This window comes from Pan troglodytes, chromosome 19 (assembly GCF_028858775.2).
Source record: "Pan troglodytes isolate AG18354 chromosome 19, NHGRI_mPanTro3-v2.0_pri, whole genome shotgun sequence".
Lineage (NCBI taxonomy): Eukaryota > Metazoa > Chordata > Mammalia > Primates > Hominidae > Pan > Pan troglodytes.
Window position 1 is genome coordinate 61,960,191 of NC_072417.2, and position 15,916 is coordinate 61,976,106.

Below are 15,916 nucleotides of genomic sequence, written 5' to 3' on the forward strand. Positions count from 1 at the left end.
GACCCCAGCAAGGGGAGGACCAATGGGGGCAGGGGGCAGGGGGCAGAGGGCAGTGCCTGGACTCCACGTGCCGGCCACAGAACCAGGCAGCCTGTTGCTAGGTAACCACATTTCCCATAACTGCCCCAGCACATCGTCCTGAGCCGCCCAACCTGTCTCCAGCCACCTTCTGTGGAGTCTCAAACTCCATCATCTGTGGGACCCTGAAGGCCGAAGGGAGAAACAAGAGCACAGCCACCACCCCTGAGCCACCTGTGGCTCTGCTACCCACAATTTCACTGTGAAGAGTCAGCTGCCTGGGCCGTGAGGTCACTGCCACCATGAGTCTGGGCATCATGGAAGAGGAAGACCTGGCCGAGTACTTCCGGCTGCAGTATGGGGAGCGGCTGCTGCAGATGCTCCAGTGAGTGTCTGAGGCCTGGCTTGCCCACCCCTCTGTGCCTGGGACCACTCACACCCACCCCATACCTCATCTTCCAACCGTCTGTCCCCTCCTCTCCTGTAACCCAGTGCCCCAAATAACCTTGGCACCAGTCCACCCCATCACGCTGGTCTCCACCCCGTCACCCTCCCCCTGCTCACTCCTGCATGGCCCTCTATGCTTCTCAACACAGCAGTCCTTTCCCTCGGAAAGGGAGAGAGGCCCCTCTGCTTCCCCATGGGTATCTGTCTCCACGGGTTACTCCCAGCCCCAGCCTACCCCATGTCAGAACACACAGCCCTCTCGCGTTCACATCTTGGACAGGAAACTCCCCAATGTTGAGGGGGCGTCGGAGTCCCCATCCATCTGGCTACTGGAGAAGAAAAAGGAGACAGAAATCATGCATCAAACTATGGTGCAGAAGAAGAAGGTGGGGACTCAGGGATGGAGTGCAGAGGGGCAGGAAAGGAAGGGGGTGGGCTGGGGCTCCGGGAGAGCCTGTGGACAGCCCTCCATTGTCTGAGTGGGGTGGCTAGAGCCAGGAGTCCTCTATGGTGATCTGGTCTCTTTGGGGAGAACAGAAAGGATCTGGGTCTTGGGGGTACCACTGTCCAGGGATGCTCTGCTCTGGGCCAGGCATGGGGTGGAAAGTGGGAGGCTCCTATGGACCCTCTTGGGCCTGGGGATGGAGCCTCTGGGGCAGGGATGCTGGGGTCTTCCTTGGTACTCATGTCAGGAGCCCTCCTGACCTCTCTGCTCTCCCACCCCCACCCCAAAGATGTTTCAGCGCAGAATGGAAACCCTGAACCTGCGCTGGGAGGAACTGGGCGTTAAGGAAGCCCAACTGAAGGCTCACATCCAGAAGTCTGAGCAGTTCATCCAGGTTTGAAGGGGTGTGGGCGGCCGCAGTGGCCAGGGGATCCATAGTCCGCAGGTGGGCAAACTGCACTCCTCCTCCTTGCTTCTGCTGACTCCTCGCCCTGAGTTAAAAGCATCCTTAGTGCTCCAACGTTGCCTGGCATGTCTCTAGGCGTCCTTTATGTCCCCCACCTGTCTCTGTAATTTTCCATTTACCTATCAGTCTCTGCTCCCTCTAGATGGCTGTTTCCTATTTCTTTTCCAGTACCTAGGACATACAGTTTATCCAGTAAATGAATGCATGGATGAATGAATGAGGGTGCTACAGTTAGGACTAAACACTTGGGAAATACAGTGATGAATGAGACAGTTTGAGTCCCTCCAGCCACCCCACCCCTCCATGCTTGTCCTTGCACTGAAGGTCCAGGCAGGGGATGGTTGAAGGACCAGGCACCAGAGTCCATTCCAAGACATCCTCTCTCACTTCAGTCTTTAGTGGAGCACTTTAATCGTCTTAAAAATCCAGATTTATCCAGACCCACTCCAGGTAGCACTTACGCAGCCCTGAAGGGCCTGGTCCAGCTTCGGGAGTGGGTAATGACTGCCGCCGGCCACAAAGAAGCCCCGCTCTTAAGCACCTTCCTTCCTGCTCTGTGCCTAAGCCGTGTGGGACAGGAAGTCCTTGGACTGGGCACATTCTCCAGAGGTCCAGTTCTTCTTAGCAGCCAGAGAAACACTTATGGAGTGGTTGGGGCAGAAGAGATTTGGGTGTGAGGCATTCTCCAAATGGCTCTCAGAGGGTCGGTAGCTTCAATTCCCAGAGAGTTTGCTACAAATACAGACCCCAGGGGCTTCCCTTGTTGATTTCAGCACGTCTGAGGTCGGGCCCAGGCTTGTATATTTTTTAAAAAGTTCCCCAGGCAGTTCTGATGACCAGGTGGATTTGAAAGTCACTGGTTTAGACCCCCTCAGTCCTGTCCTGGGCTTACGGGGCAGCATACAGATCCTGCATGCACCTTCCTCAGTGGCCTCCAAGTGCCACCACCACATACGCCTGTCCATGTGGAATCACAGGAGCCCCTGAAGGGAGAAAGGAGCCACACAGGGCGAGGGGTGGGCTTGCCCCTAATCTTAGGGGAGGGCTCTGCAGAAGGAAGAGGCAGGATTGGACTGATTGCGGTAACTGAGCCTCGTTCTGTCCTCTGGGCATTGAACTGCCTGTTCCATCTCCTCCCTCAGCGGGATGCCAGTCTGAGCTCCTAGGAGCATGCTGTCCCAGTGGCCTTACCCCCCAGGCCCTATGGCACCAGGCGCATCTCCTCTCTCATCTTCCTGGAGCTCCAGCCCTGTTGCCCCAGCTTGTGAAAGGGAGAGGGGCTCCTGCCTCCCATCTCCACAGCTGGGAAAATGGAAGCACCGAGTACTGAATCGGGAGAAAATTCTCGCCTCCCAGCTCTGGTCCGGGAGTGGTCCTTCTGCTCCATGGAAAATGGCCACCACTAAGAACAGAAACCACAGAAGCTTTGTCAGGAGGATTCTTGCTCCCACTTCTGGACTTTCTCAGTCTTCTCGGGGGGTTGAGTTCTTCCAGACTGTGAGCCCAGTGCAATGTAGGTCTTCCCCAGTCCACTCTCTGAAGTCCAGAGACCAAGTCCCACAGGAAAGAACCATTTCCTGTCTGCCCCTCCAGCCCCAGGGCCACCTCTTGATTTTGGATTAAACCTCTGTCCTCAACAGACCCCTGAGCCCCCACCTCAGTCCACAGAAATCTCTTCAGCCAGCTTCAAATACCCCTGGAGAGCCTTTTCCTTCACCCCTCTTCTGCCCCATGGGTGGCCCAGCAATCTCTGCCTGTTGCCAGGATGGTTTGTGCAGACAGAGGGGTCTGAGGGCACCACCAGCCCCAGGAAGGCCTGGGCCCCGGGAGGGCTGGGCGAGGCTTCCTGACCAGTGCCACCTCCCCGGGCCCCAGGAGAACGACCAGAAACGGATCCGCGCCATGAAGAAAGCCAACAAGGAGCGAGAACTCAAGTGCCAGCACATGCAGGAGCTGACCAAGCACAAGCAGGAGATGGTGGCGCTGCGGCTGGAGCACCAGCGGCTGAGCGCCAAGCTGAAGGACTACTCCATCTTCAACAAGTACCTAGAGAAGGTGGTGGAGAACTCCGAGGTGAGTCCAAGGAGCAGGGGGGCCGGCCCTGGCACCTTCCTCAGCCCCACCTCTCTTCCCCGGGGCCTGGGGCCATGGGGTGGAGTTCAGGCTCAGCTGGCTGGGGACTGTGGACCCTCTGGGCCCCAGGAGCTCTGCAGGATGGGCACCCTGCTCCGAGGAGATGCACCCAGCCCCGGGGGGCACTGGGGAGCAGCTAAAAGAAGCCTCTGGTGAGGCTGGATGAGTTTCTCAAGGGGTGGGGCCTAGTGGTGTGTCTTTGTGTGTCTGTGTGAGTCACAACTGTGTATGTATCTTGCATGAGTTGCGTGTCTATGTCTGCACGTGTGTCCATGGCTGTGTCTGTCTAAAGGGGTGTGTGTGTGGGTGTGTGTCAGCACGTGGCCTCCCTCTATCCCTGCATCCCCTCCTCTCAGTGTCTTCTGTTTACTGGAGAGTAAATTGGGGAGAGGAAGGGAGAGGAGTTGGAAAAACACCCAACCTCCTGCAGAACTGGGGTGCTTTGTATGTGCTGGGCTCCGGGGTTGGTGCTTCACACGGGTAACTTCATTCAGTTCGCTGGTGAGCCCCAGGGTGAACCCAAGCTGATCAGCCTTTTACAGAGAAGGAAATGGAGGCTCCGAGAGGTTAAGTCACCTGTTCAGAGTCTCGCAGCTCGTCAGTGGGGAGAGCCTTTGCTTTTAGGCACTCCTCAGTGGGCCCCACAGTGCCATTGATGAGGGCTCTCCCTGCAGTCCCTGTAGCCGGAGCCCAGGGAACTTCTTGGTTCCACCGCGCCTCTTGGGGGCAGCGTCTGACACTGCCGATGCCCCTCCCGGAAACCCCCCTCTGCCCTCAACTCAGTGGCACCTCCGTCTCTCTCCTACCTCTGACCCCTCCTTCTCAGGCTCCTCCGGCGGGGGCGCCTCTTCCCAGCTCCTTCTTGTGTGGTGGGTCCAGGTTCTCTGTCTCAGATCCTCCACTTTTTTTTTTGTTTTGTTTTTGAGACGGAGTTTCACTTTTGTTGCCCAGCCTGGAGTGCAGTGGCTTGATCTCGGCTCACTGCAACCTCCACCTTCCGGTTTTCAAGTGATTCTCCCGCCTCAGCCTCCCGAGTAGCTGGGATTATAGGCACCCGCCATCACGCCCAGCTAATTTTTGTATTTTTAGTAGAGATGGGGTTTCACCATGTTGGTCAGGCTGGTCTCGAACTCCTGACCTCGTGATCCGCCTGCCTTGGGCTCCCAAAGTGCTGGAATTACAGGCGTGAGCGATCCTCCACTTTTCTTCTTAGCAATGTCCAGGGCCTCCCATGGATGCCACCCATGTCACATTATCTCCTCCCCCATGTGACCAACAGCCAGAAGATCCCCTCACTAGGGCAGATGGAGGCACCTCCTCCAGGGGTGTGGATCCATGTCCTCTGAGGGAAGGGGCGACAGGATGCACAACTGTTTAAAGGTCCCACAATTTCCATATCAAACCACTAACCTAATTTACTCATGCGTGAGTCCCACCTCTGCATTATTTCCTCCACTCAAAGGTGCTACGTACTATAAGGTCAGTGGTTCATTTCATGGTTGGGGTTTGTTGGGGGGGCAGGAAGTAAGGAGGGACTACCAGATTAAAACTGCAGATGAATTACAAGATGTGGCCAGGTACGGTGGCTCACGCCTGTAATCCCAGCACTTTGGGAGGCCGAGGTAGGTGGATCACCTGAGGTCAGGAGTTCAACACCAGTGTGGCCAACATGGTGAAACCCCGTCTCTACTAAAAATACAAAAATTAGCCGGCCGTGATAGCAAGCACCTGTAATCCCAGCTACTCGGAAGGCTGAGGCAGGAGAATTGCTTGAACCCAGGAGGCGGAGGTTGCAGTGAGCCGAGGTTGCACCATTGCACTCCAGCCTGGGCGACAAGAGCGAAACTCCGTCTCAAAAACAAACAAACCAAAAAAAAAATTGTAAGATGTGTCTTGAATTCAGAGTTGGGAAAATATATATCTTAGAATGGAGGAAATTGGCCTGTCTCTCCCTCCTAAGCTTGAGACCCCCACATTTAATTCATCCCATGCACACTCATCTCATCTGCTTCCTGCCACCCCCAGGACAGCCCTGCCGCTGGCACGACCTGTGCTGGTGAAAGGCAGGACCACCCACTCACAGCCCCGCCAGAACTCAGGCCTCCTTGGCTCCTCCCTCCTGCTCAGTGCCACAGCTATCAATCAGCAGATCTGGTCTGTTCTGCCTTGGAAGTATTTCTGGAATCCAGCCCCTGCCCCTTCCTCATCCAGGCCACCAGTGGTACCTCGTCTGGAGTTCAACTCTGGCGTCGTTCCTGGCCAGCCTGTTCAGCATTCCCCCAGCCCCCCTCTCTTTCTCTTTTTTCTTCTTTATTTTGTTCAAAATACTTTAAGAATACTGGAAAGTACAGAGACACACATAACAGCAACCAAGTACTCATCACACAGCTTTGCTAAATCTTCGTATTTTCCCCATCTGCCCCCAGTTCTTTTGTCTTAAATCAAACACTACCGATAATTGAAATCCAGTAAATGAACTCCTTTGTGTCCTTCCAAATCTTATGTTTCTTCACCTGTCCTCAGACATCACGAGTATCCTGCTTTTAAAAATTCTCAAGTCATGCTTTTTATTATTTTGTAACATTTTGTAACATTTAACGTTTTGTAACTTTTTATTTGAGTATTCTGCTTTCAAAAATTCGCAAATAGCCAGGTGCGGTGGCTCACGCTTGTAATCCCAGCACTTTGGGGAGGCCGAGGTGGGCAGATCACGAGGTCAGGAGTTCGAGACCAGCCTGGCCAACACGGTGAAACCCTGTCTCTACTAAAAATACAAAAATTAGCTGGGCGTGATGGCGGGTGCCTGTAATCCCAGCTACTCCGGAGGCTGAGGCAGGAGAATTGCTTGAACCCGGGAGGCAGAGGTTGCAGTGAGCCAAGATCATGCCATTGCACTCCAGCCTGGGTGACAGAGCTAGACTCCGTCTCAAAAAAAAAAAAAAAAAAAATCTCAAATCATGTTTCTTATTATTTTGTCACATTTAATGTTTTGTAACTTTTTACACGGAATTTTTTAAGCATACACAAAAGTAAAGACAATAGTCTATTGAACACCTGTTGCTCATTACCTGATTCTAATAATGATTAATTCATAGTCACATCCCCCACACTTTCCCACCTCTGCCATTTTGAAGCAAACAATATATTTTCATCCATTTGTGTCTCTCTGCAGTATGTATCTCTAAGAGATGAGAGCTCTTTTTAAAATAACTACACCATTGTCACACCTACTATACAATTGATAGTAATTCCTTAACATCAAATATCAGTATCATTTATTGCACAAAATGGGTCAAGCGTGGTGGCTCATGCCTGTAATCTCAGTGCTTTGGGAGGCTGAGGTGGGAGGATCACTTGAGCCCAGGAGTTCAAGACCAGCCTGGGCAACAAAGTGAGACCCCCCCCCTCAAATCTGCAAAAAATTAAAAAATAAAAATCAGTCAGGAATGGTGGCACACACATGTGGTCCCATCTACTTGGGAGGCTGAGGCAGGAGGACTGCGTGAGCCCAGGAGGTCAGGGCTGCAGTGAGCTGTGTTTATGCCACTGTAGTCCAGCCTGAACAATAGAGTGAGACCCTGTCTTTTAAGACAAATTATTGCACGGATGCTTTTTGTACAGTTGGTTTGTTCCAATGAGAGTCCATATAAGGTCCTCACACTGCCCTTAGTTGGTATGCTTCTTAAGCCAGACACAAAAGAGGTTATATCGTATGATTCCATTGATGTGTTTAAAAACAGGTAAAATTAATCTTTATTGATAGAAGTCAGAATATTGGTTTCCTCACTGGTCGGGGGAAGACACTCACTAGCAACCCTTCCTCATTTATTTGCTAGAATACTACCATAAAGAAAAGGACTTCATAAAGAGATCCTTTCCTTCATCCACCATTTGATTACTATGTGGGTCTCGCAGAGAAAGTTTGTTAAATGCTTTATTTAGTTTTCAGAATAATGAATTTGTTCTCTAGCACTGACCTGTAATGTTTCTAGTATCATTGTGAACTGATGGATTTTTAACATATTTGATATGTTTTAATCCTTTGCACTTATTCTTACTAATGTTCAAATCATCTCATCTTTGGGCAGTGGGAGGCTCTTCGATTTGGCACCTAAATCCTTTTGACATCAGCATTAAGTTTAGAGGTGTGTTCCTAGTGGCTCTGATGTGGTCCATTTATTTGAACTGTGGTACACTGTTGCACTGTGTGCCAGATGAACTTTCAGAAATGCACACGTGAATTGTCTCTCTGTTTCTTAAAATCCTTCAATGGATAAAGTCCACACTCCTTCCCAAGGTTTACTGAGCTCGCTTGCTTGCTTGCTTGCTTTTCTTTTTTTCTTTTTCTTTCCTTTTTCTTTTTTTCTTTTTTCTTTCCCTTCCTTCCTCCCTCCCTCCCTTTTTCTTTTTTTCTTTTCCTTCCTTTCTCCCTCCCTCCCTCTCTTTCTTCTTCTTCCTTCTTCCTTCCCTCTTTCTTTCTTCTTCTGCTTTCTTCTTCCTTTCTTCTTCTTCTCAATCTCTCCCTCCCCATCTTGAACTCAGGCTACCTTCAGCATCCTGAACATACAACCCCCTATTCCATTCATCTTTGCCCAGGCTGTCTCCTTCACCTGTAGCACTGCCTCACCTCCCTACACCTGCTTTTGCTAGCTATCTTCTATTTATATGCCTCTCATCTCATTTCAGCCACACGTTCTCCCATGAAACCTTTTCTGGCTGTTCCTACCTCTTTCCTTGCTGGGTTGGGTGGCCCTTCCCCAAAGAGGCATATTTGGGGAAAGGCCAGCAGGGCAGTTCCCAGGACATGCATCCATCACTGGAGATGTCATGAGATGGAGAAGGTGCTCGGGAAGTTTCCCCTGGGCGGCTGAAAGGCATGCTTTGATAAGCCCCTAGGAAGGCAACTTGGTATCACAGAACTGGTGTTCATGCTGCCTTCTAAAGAGCGTGGGTTTCATGGCTTCTGTTCCACTGAGTGGGACCTGAGGGCTAGGGCCAGAGTGGCATGGTTCTGGACCAGGCTGGGGGAGGTGAGCTGAGTCTGGCAGGCCACCTGCCCCACCAGCACCCTCTCTAGCCCTGCTTCTCCCTCAGCAAATGAACAAATACCGGAGATCACCAACATGAAGGCTTTCCCAGAGTCCCCTCCATCCCCCAGTCATAGATAGGGCTTATCTTGCTGTTGTAACTGACTGTTTACTTGTCTGTCTGTCCTCCCTCCATGCCACCCCCCAAGCTGTAAGCTTCCTAAGAGCAGAGTCTGGTTTTCCTAACTCCTGCTATTTCCCTAGCATTTAGCATAGCTCCTGGCTTGTAAGTGGTTCCTGGTACAATCTTGTTGAATAGGAAATTCTTGCCTTGGGAGACATTGCAAAATGCCTTCCATCAGCAATTATCAACCCTGGCTGTGCCTAGAGCCACCAGGGGACCTTTGGCAAAATTCAGATGCCAGAGACCACAGAAGACTTGTTTATTCATCTGAATCTCTGGGGGTGGAGACTGGCAGGTGTCCTTTTTAAAGCCCCTACAGGTGATTCTCACATGCAGTTAAAGTCGAAAATCCCTAGCCCAATTGTGCATCCCCCTGCCCAACAAATGGACCGTGGCCCGTACAAACCCAGGAGAAGCAGGCAGCGGGACCCCAGTGTCCCTCACAGCCTCTGGCCGTGACCCTGGCCAAGGGCCTGCCTGCCCAGGTGTCCAGGTGTCCAGGCATCCAGGCATTGGCAGGACTGGGTGGCTCCCTCAGGCCCCAGGGGCTGGCTGTGCATTGACCTGAGCCCCTGACCACAGTTCGAGGAGATCCATGAGGTGATTGCACGCTACAAGACGCTGGTGAGCATGCGCCACGACCTCATGCAGTCTGCGCAGGAAGGCCAGGAGAAGATTGAGCGCGCCAAGGCCCGGCTGGCGCGCTACATGGAGGAAAAGGATGATGAGATCCTGCAGCAAAACAATGAGCTGGCAAGGCTGCAGATGCGCTTCGACCGCGCCCGCAGCAATGTCATCTTCTGGGTGAGGGGCCCGGGGCGGGCCGGGGGCTCCCAGGCACTGGGTGAGTGCGGGCCCTGAGCATACACACACACACATACACACAAACACACACACACATACACACAAACACACACACACACCACATGCTGTGCTCATGCCCCGTCCTCATCCACTCTCCAGGAATCTCGCTGGGCGCACATCCAGAACACCGCAGCCAAGAAGACCCTCCTGCTTGGCACCATTAAGATGGCCACGCTGAACCTCTTCCAGATCGTGAGCAAGCACCTGAAGGAGGTGACTGAGGTGGCACTGGAGGACACCCACAAGCAGCTGGACATGGTAGGAGGAGGGGACAGGCACTGGGCCTGTGGGGTCGGCTGGGCCGAGGAGGTTGCCAGTTGGTTGGGTGGAAGAATGAACCTGACAGAGAAGCAGAGCAGGGACTCTCAAAATTTAACAACATCAGGATCACCTGGGAGGGTGAGGAGTATTACTGGGCCCCACCCGCAGAGTCTCTGACTCAGTGGATCTGAGATGAGAACTCATGAATTTACATTTTCAGCAAGTTCCCAAGTGACGCTGCTGGTTCGGGTTCCATACTTTGAGAACCATTGCATTAGCACCAAAACCCTTTTAGCCCCAGTCTACAGAGCAGTAGCAGGGACCCACTACTGAATCCGTTAGTTGTGCAAAACAGCCTGATTAAATTCTAGTGAGATACTGTGGCTTGCTGAAGGCTTGAGCTTGAGGCCCACACTTCGTTAAAAAGAGAAATTGGGGCCAGGCACGGTGGCTCATGCCTGTAATCCCAGCACTTTGGGAGGCCTAGGTGGGTGGATCACCTGAGGTTGGGAGTTCCAGGCCAGCCTCAAACAAACAAACAAAACAGCAATTGACTTAGAGGCACTTTCCCTACTTTTCCAAAAAAAAAACAAAAGTGAAATTCATGAAATATACACAGCTAGGAAAAAGGAGTTCCCTAAAACAAATAATTAGCCTACATTTTAAAGCCTGTTTGAACAGAATTATTTTATAGCCCAAAGGAGGGCGTTTGTAAGCAAGTGTGTTCTGGAAGTAGCAATTCTCAACATTTCGCCTTTACACTCCTAGAGTTTATTGAGGATTCCCAGAGAGTTTTTCTTTATATGGTTGTATCTATAATTGCCACAATAGAAATTAAAACAGAAAATTTTAAAATATTTGTTTAATTCGTTCATTTTTAAATAATGATAAAAAGTATGTTAAGAGAAATAGCATTTTTTATGGAAAAAAGTTTCAAAACTGTTTTGTGAGAAGAGTGGCATTGTTTGACACACTTGCAGATCCCTTTAATGTCTAGTTTAACAGAGGACAGGCCGGTGCTCATGTCCACTCCTGCGTTCATTCTGTTGTGACAGCATATGTCATGGAAACTCCTCTCTGGGAAATGCCACTGTGTGCTCATGAGAGAATAAGAGCGAAAAAAAAGGCAAATAACATTTTAATATTATCGTAAAAAGAGTTTTGGCCTCAAAAACCCCTGTGACCCACAATAGGGTCTCAGAGACTCCAGAAATCCTCGGGCCCCCTCCCCTCAGCCTCCCGGAGGTCCTCAGGCCCTTGCCCTTAGCTGGTGTAAAGAAAGATGCAGTGGGAGGGCCCAGCACAGTGGCTCACACCTGTAATCCCAGCACTTTTGGAGGCTGAGGCGGGTGGATCATGAGGTCAGGAGTTTGAGACCAGCCTGGCCAACATGGTGAAACCCCATCTCTACTAAAAATGCAAAAATTAGCCGGGCATGGTGGCAGGCACCTGTAATCCCAGCTACTCGGGAGGCTGAGGCGGGAGAATCGTTTGAACCTGGGAGGCGGAGGTTGCAGTGAGCCAAGATCGTGCCATTGCACTCCAGCCTGGGCAACAAGAGCAAGACTCCATCTCAAGATTCACTGGGAGATGCTGCCCTCCAGCAGCTCACTCCCACAGGCACATCTCCTGCTGAGACCATGGCTTCTAGTCCATCCACTCCAAATTTTGAGTTTCTGAATCCCTCTCAACTTGGATTCACCTCTACAGGAGAACTTCAGATTGCCCAAAAGTTATTTGAAAATATCTCACTTCATTCCCGTAGGAGATGAACCTACTCACGGAAATACACATGACCGAGTCGCCTACAGATTTAAACTTAAGGACCTGGGAAAGTACAAGTTGAAATCAGAGGTCAAGGATGGAGAGAAATACAGACTGCCTTTGGTTCTTAAGGGTCTTAGACAGGGGCAGTAATTGTTTCTGAGCTTGCTGGTAACCTGAATGAAAAGCCACCTGTAGCTCTTATACTAGAATAAGAAAAAATAAGGTTTCCTCCGAGACAATGTGCCTTTTCCCAGCACTTAGTTCTCACTGAAATTTCTCGATGAGGCTTCACTGACACTCTATGAATAATGTTCTCAACAGCATCCCTGCAACCAATGCAGGCACTGGCTTTGTAAGGCAGCTGCTTATACAGAACAAGGAACGTGGTACACAGGACAGCTTAGGAAAAGCGATTCTGCAGAAGGCCAAGTCAATTTGAATTCCTTCGAGTGTGTCATGGAAGGTTTGGCATTATCCCTGAAGAAAAGCCAAACTATCTGAACAAGCACTTTCCAGACTGAATCCTGAGCTATTGTTTCCTAGGGGGAATAAAAGGACTCCATAGACTAATACATTTAGAAACTCTAAATTAAACGAAGATGAGATTAAAAAAACCAACAGGACTTGGAGTCTTTGCTATAGTTCCATGCCCTGAGATGCTCCCAGCAGACAGCGTTTCTAAAACTGACTTGACCACAGTACTCCTTTGGGGCATGTGACCACTTATTATGAGAACATAGCTCAGGAAACGCTGACCTATCTTCTCTGTCATCTTGGGAAAGCTGCTTTAATTCATTGACTCTCTGTTTTCTCATTTGCAAAATGGGAATGATATTGGTAATGGTAACAGTATCAGCAGCTGACAGTTGTTGAGAGCTTTGGACAAAGTCTGTGTAGTTCCATCTCCAGAGACAGCCTTGAAAAGGAGAAGTTTTAGAACTGAAATCCTTTTTTTATTTTTTTAATTTTAGGTTCAGGAGTACACGAGCAGGTTTTTTTTTTTTTGAGACGGAGTCTCACTCTGTCGCCCAGGCTGGAGTGCAGTGGTGTGATCTCGGCTCACTGCAAGCTCCGCCTCCCAGGTTCACGCCATTCTCCTGCCTCAGCCTCCCGAGTAGCTGGGACTACAGGCGCCCGCCACTACGCCCGGCTAATTTTTGTATTTTTAGTAGAGACGGGGTTTCACCGTGTTAGCCAGGGTGGTCTCGATCTCCTGACCTTGTGATCCGCCCGCCTCGGCCTCCCAAAGTGCTGGGATTACAGGCTTGAGCCACCGCACCCGGCCTTAATTTTCTGTATTTTTAGTAGAGATGGGGTTTCACTGTGTTAGTCAGGATGGTCTCTATCTCCTGACCTCGTGATCCGCCCGCCTTGGCCTCCCAAAGTGCTGGGATTACAGGAGTGAGCTACCGCGTCCGGCCGAGCAGGTTTGTTATATAGGTAAACTCATGTCACAAGGGTTCGTTGTACAGGTTATTTCATCACTCAGGTATTAAGCCGAGTATCCAATAGTCATTTTTTCTGATCCTCTCCCTCCTCCCACTCTCCACCCTCAAGCAGATCCCAGTATGTGTTGTTCCCCTCTTTGTGTCCACGTGTTCTCATCATTTAGCTCCCACTAATAAGTGAGAACACTCAGTATTTGGTTTTCTGTTCCTGTGTTAGTTTGCTAAGGATAGTGACCTCCACCTCCATCCATGTTCCTGCAAAGGACGTGATCTCATTCTTTTTTATGGCTACATAGTATTCCGTGGTGTATAAGTACCACGTTTTCTTTATCCAGTCTACCATTGATGGGCATTTAGGTTGATTCTCTTTGCTATTGTGGATAGTGCTTCAGTAAACATCCCCATGCATGTGTGTTTATGATAGAACGACTTATATTCCTTTGGGTATATAACAAGTAATAGGACTGCTGGGTTGAATGGTAGTTCTATTTTAATTCTTTGAGGAATCACCATACTGCCTTCCACAATGGTTGAACTAATTTGCACTTTCACCAACGGTGTATGAATGTTCCCTTTTCTCCACAACCTCAGCAGCATCTGTAACTTTTTGACTTTTTAATAGTAGCCATTCTGGTGTGAGATGGTATCTCACTGTGGTTTTGGTTTGCATTAGAACTGATATCTTAGAGGCTGTCTGGGCCAATCTTTTCTCCCTCTCTCCTTATTAAAGATGAAGAAATTGAGTCCCAGAAATATGGAGTGATTGCCCCAGACCTGCGACGGGGGCCCAGCTAGGTCATCTGACTTCTGGAGCATGACTTCTGTGTCATGCTGACTGCGTGCTCTTTACAAAACAGAAGGCGGTGAACAGAATTTACATTCCTTTTCATGACTCAAGGTTATCATGATGAGCATCAGCTCTGGGTTTCGAATGCACAACCACCTTGAGGGCGGTGAAGTTGTGGAAGGCGATCTGCCCACGCTGACGGAACCCTGCCTGCTAAATCCTTTTCATCCACCAGCCTGCTTGTGACCCTTTCTTTCTTATCCCTCCTGCTTGACTCTCAGCCTGGACTTCATACAACACCAGGGTCTGCCTTCAGGAGTTCCCAACTCCATCCCTGTTTTGTTGCTTCTCATCGGCTACACCCGACACTCAATTTCACCTCAAAACATTGTCAAATGAGAGAAAGTGGCCTCCTCAAGAAGTCAGTCATGGTTGGGTGCAGTGTCTCATGCCTGTAATCCCAGCCTTTTGGGAGGCCGAGGCGGGTGGATCACTTGAGGTCAGAGCTCAAGAGCAGCCTGGCCAAAATGGTGAAACCCCATCTCTACTAAAAACACAAAAATTAGCCGGGCATGGTCACAAGTACCTGTAATCCCAGCCACTCAGGAGGCTGAGACACGAGAATCGCTTAAACCCAGGGAGCGGAGGTTGCAGTGAGCCTAGATCGTGCCACTGCACTCCACCCTGGGTGACAGAGCAAGACTCTTGTATCAAAAAAATAAATAAATAAAAATTTAAAAAGAAGTCAGTCACAGGAAAGCAATGATGAATTCTTTACAAGTGAATGTCTGGGATGCTCCATCTTGGGACAGGGGAGGCCTCTGGGGGGCGGAGTTAACACTGGGCTCCTTGCCTTTCTAGATCCAGCAATTTATCCAAGACCGGTCGGACATCTGGGCAGAGGTGAAAAAGAAGGAACAACAGCGAGTCCGGATTTAAGGAGGCAGCCTTGTTCCAGAACATCCTGAGACAGAGATCGTGAGAAGAAGTCGTGAGCCTGCGGTCCAGTCAGTCCAGCTCAGGACCGATGCCCGCTGTGCCTTCCTGCTGAGGGACACCTGCTTATTTTCCCCCGTGGGCCTCACTCTATCCCTGAAAACAGTGAATGTTATAAGAAGTTTGTTCTCAAGTTCTCTCTAGCCCTTTGGTAGTTTATTCATGGGGAAGAGTGCAGCGACGGGGGACCCCCCCAACAAGCACTCACTCTCAAAGCTGGTCACCTAGGCTGCCTGGGAACTAGAAACCACATCTTAGGTCTGGTGTCCCCTCACCTTTGGGCTCACACACAGTCAGTGTTCAGGTGGGCAACAAACCAGTAGGGTCAGTACAGAGGACTCTTCTCTCATCCACCACTTCAAACTTTTATATTTTATTTTATATTTTATATTATTTTATTTTATTTTTTTATTTTTTATTTTATTTTTTTTCATATTTTATATTTTATATTTTATTTTATATTTTATATTTTATTTTATACTTTATTTTATATTTTATATTTTATTTTATTTTATTTTTATTTATTTTATTTTATTTTTATTTATTTTATTTTATTTTATTTTTGAGATGGAGTTTTGCTCTTGTTGCCCAGGCTGAAGTGCAAGGCGCGATCTCGACTCACTGCAACCCCTGCCTCCTGGGTTTAAGCGATTCTCCTGCCTCAGCCTCCCGAGTAACTGGGATTACAGGTGCCCGCCACCATGCCGGGCTAATTTTGTATTTTTAGTAGAGACAAGGTTTCACCATGTTGGTCAGCCTGGTCTCGAACTCCTGACCTCAGGTGATCCACCCACCTTGGCCTCCCAAAGTGCTTGCATTACAGGCATGAGGTGTTTCTAATTTGGGTGCAAAGACCCACTTAAAACTACGAAGGCAGCTTCCCAGGTCAGAGCTGCAAAAGTGCTGAGTCGAGCACTCTTCCCTGACTTCAGGAGCAAGCTCTGCTCCCCTGCCCCACTGTGTGCGCTAAAACATGCAAGCCAGTGTCAGCAACGCTAAGGAAGGAACAGCCCTAGTCACTGCCCTAGTTACTGGGCAGGCCACCAGTAACTAGGGAGGGATCACTAATGTGC

General features: G+C 49.8%; 1 protein-coding gene across 2 annotated transcripts; it reads left to right on the forward strand.

Annotated features, from left to right (window-relative positions):
- Window positions 1-2: 2 nt before the first annotated feature.
- On the forward strand, window positions 3-14,986 carry CCDC42 (coiled-coil domain containing 42). Of its 2 annotated transcripts, XM_001166082.4 has the most exons (7): window positions 3-403; window positions 746-851; window positions 1,200-1,304; window positions 3,252-3,449; window positions 9,303-9,524; window positions 9,684-9,842; window positions 14,709-14,986. In XM_001166082.4, exons 1-7 carry the CDS (start codon window positions 321-323, stop codon window positions 14,784-14,786), a joined length of 951 nt encoding a protein of 316 aa, XP_001166082.1. In that variant the 5' UTR covers window positions 3-320; the 3' UTR covers window positions 14,787-14,986. The 2 variants fall into 2 exon arrangements, with proteins under 2 accessions (XP_001166082.1, XP_511851.2); XM_511851.5 differs by lacking the exon at window positions 9,303-9,524.
- The last annotated feature ends 930 nt before the right edge of the window (window positions 14,987-15,916 follow it).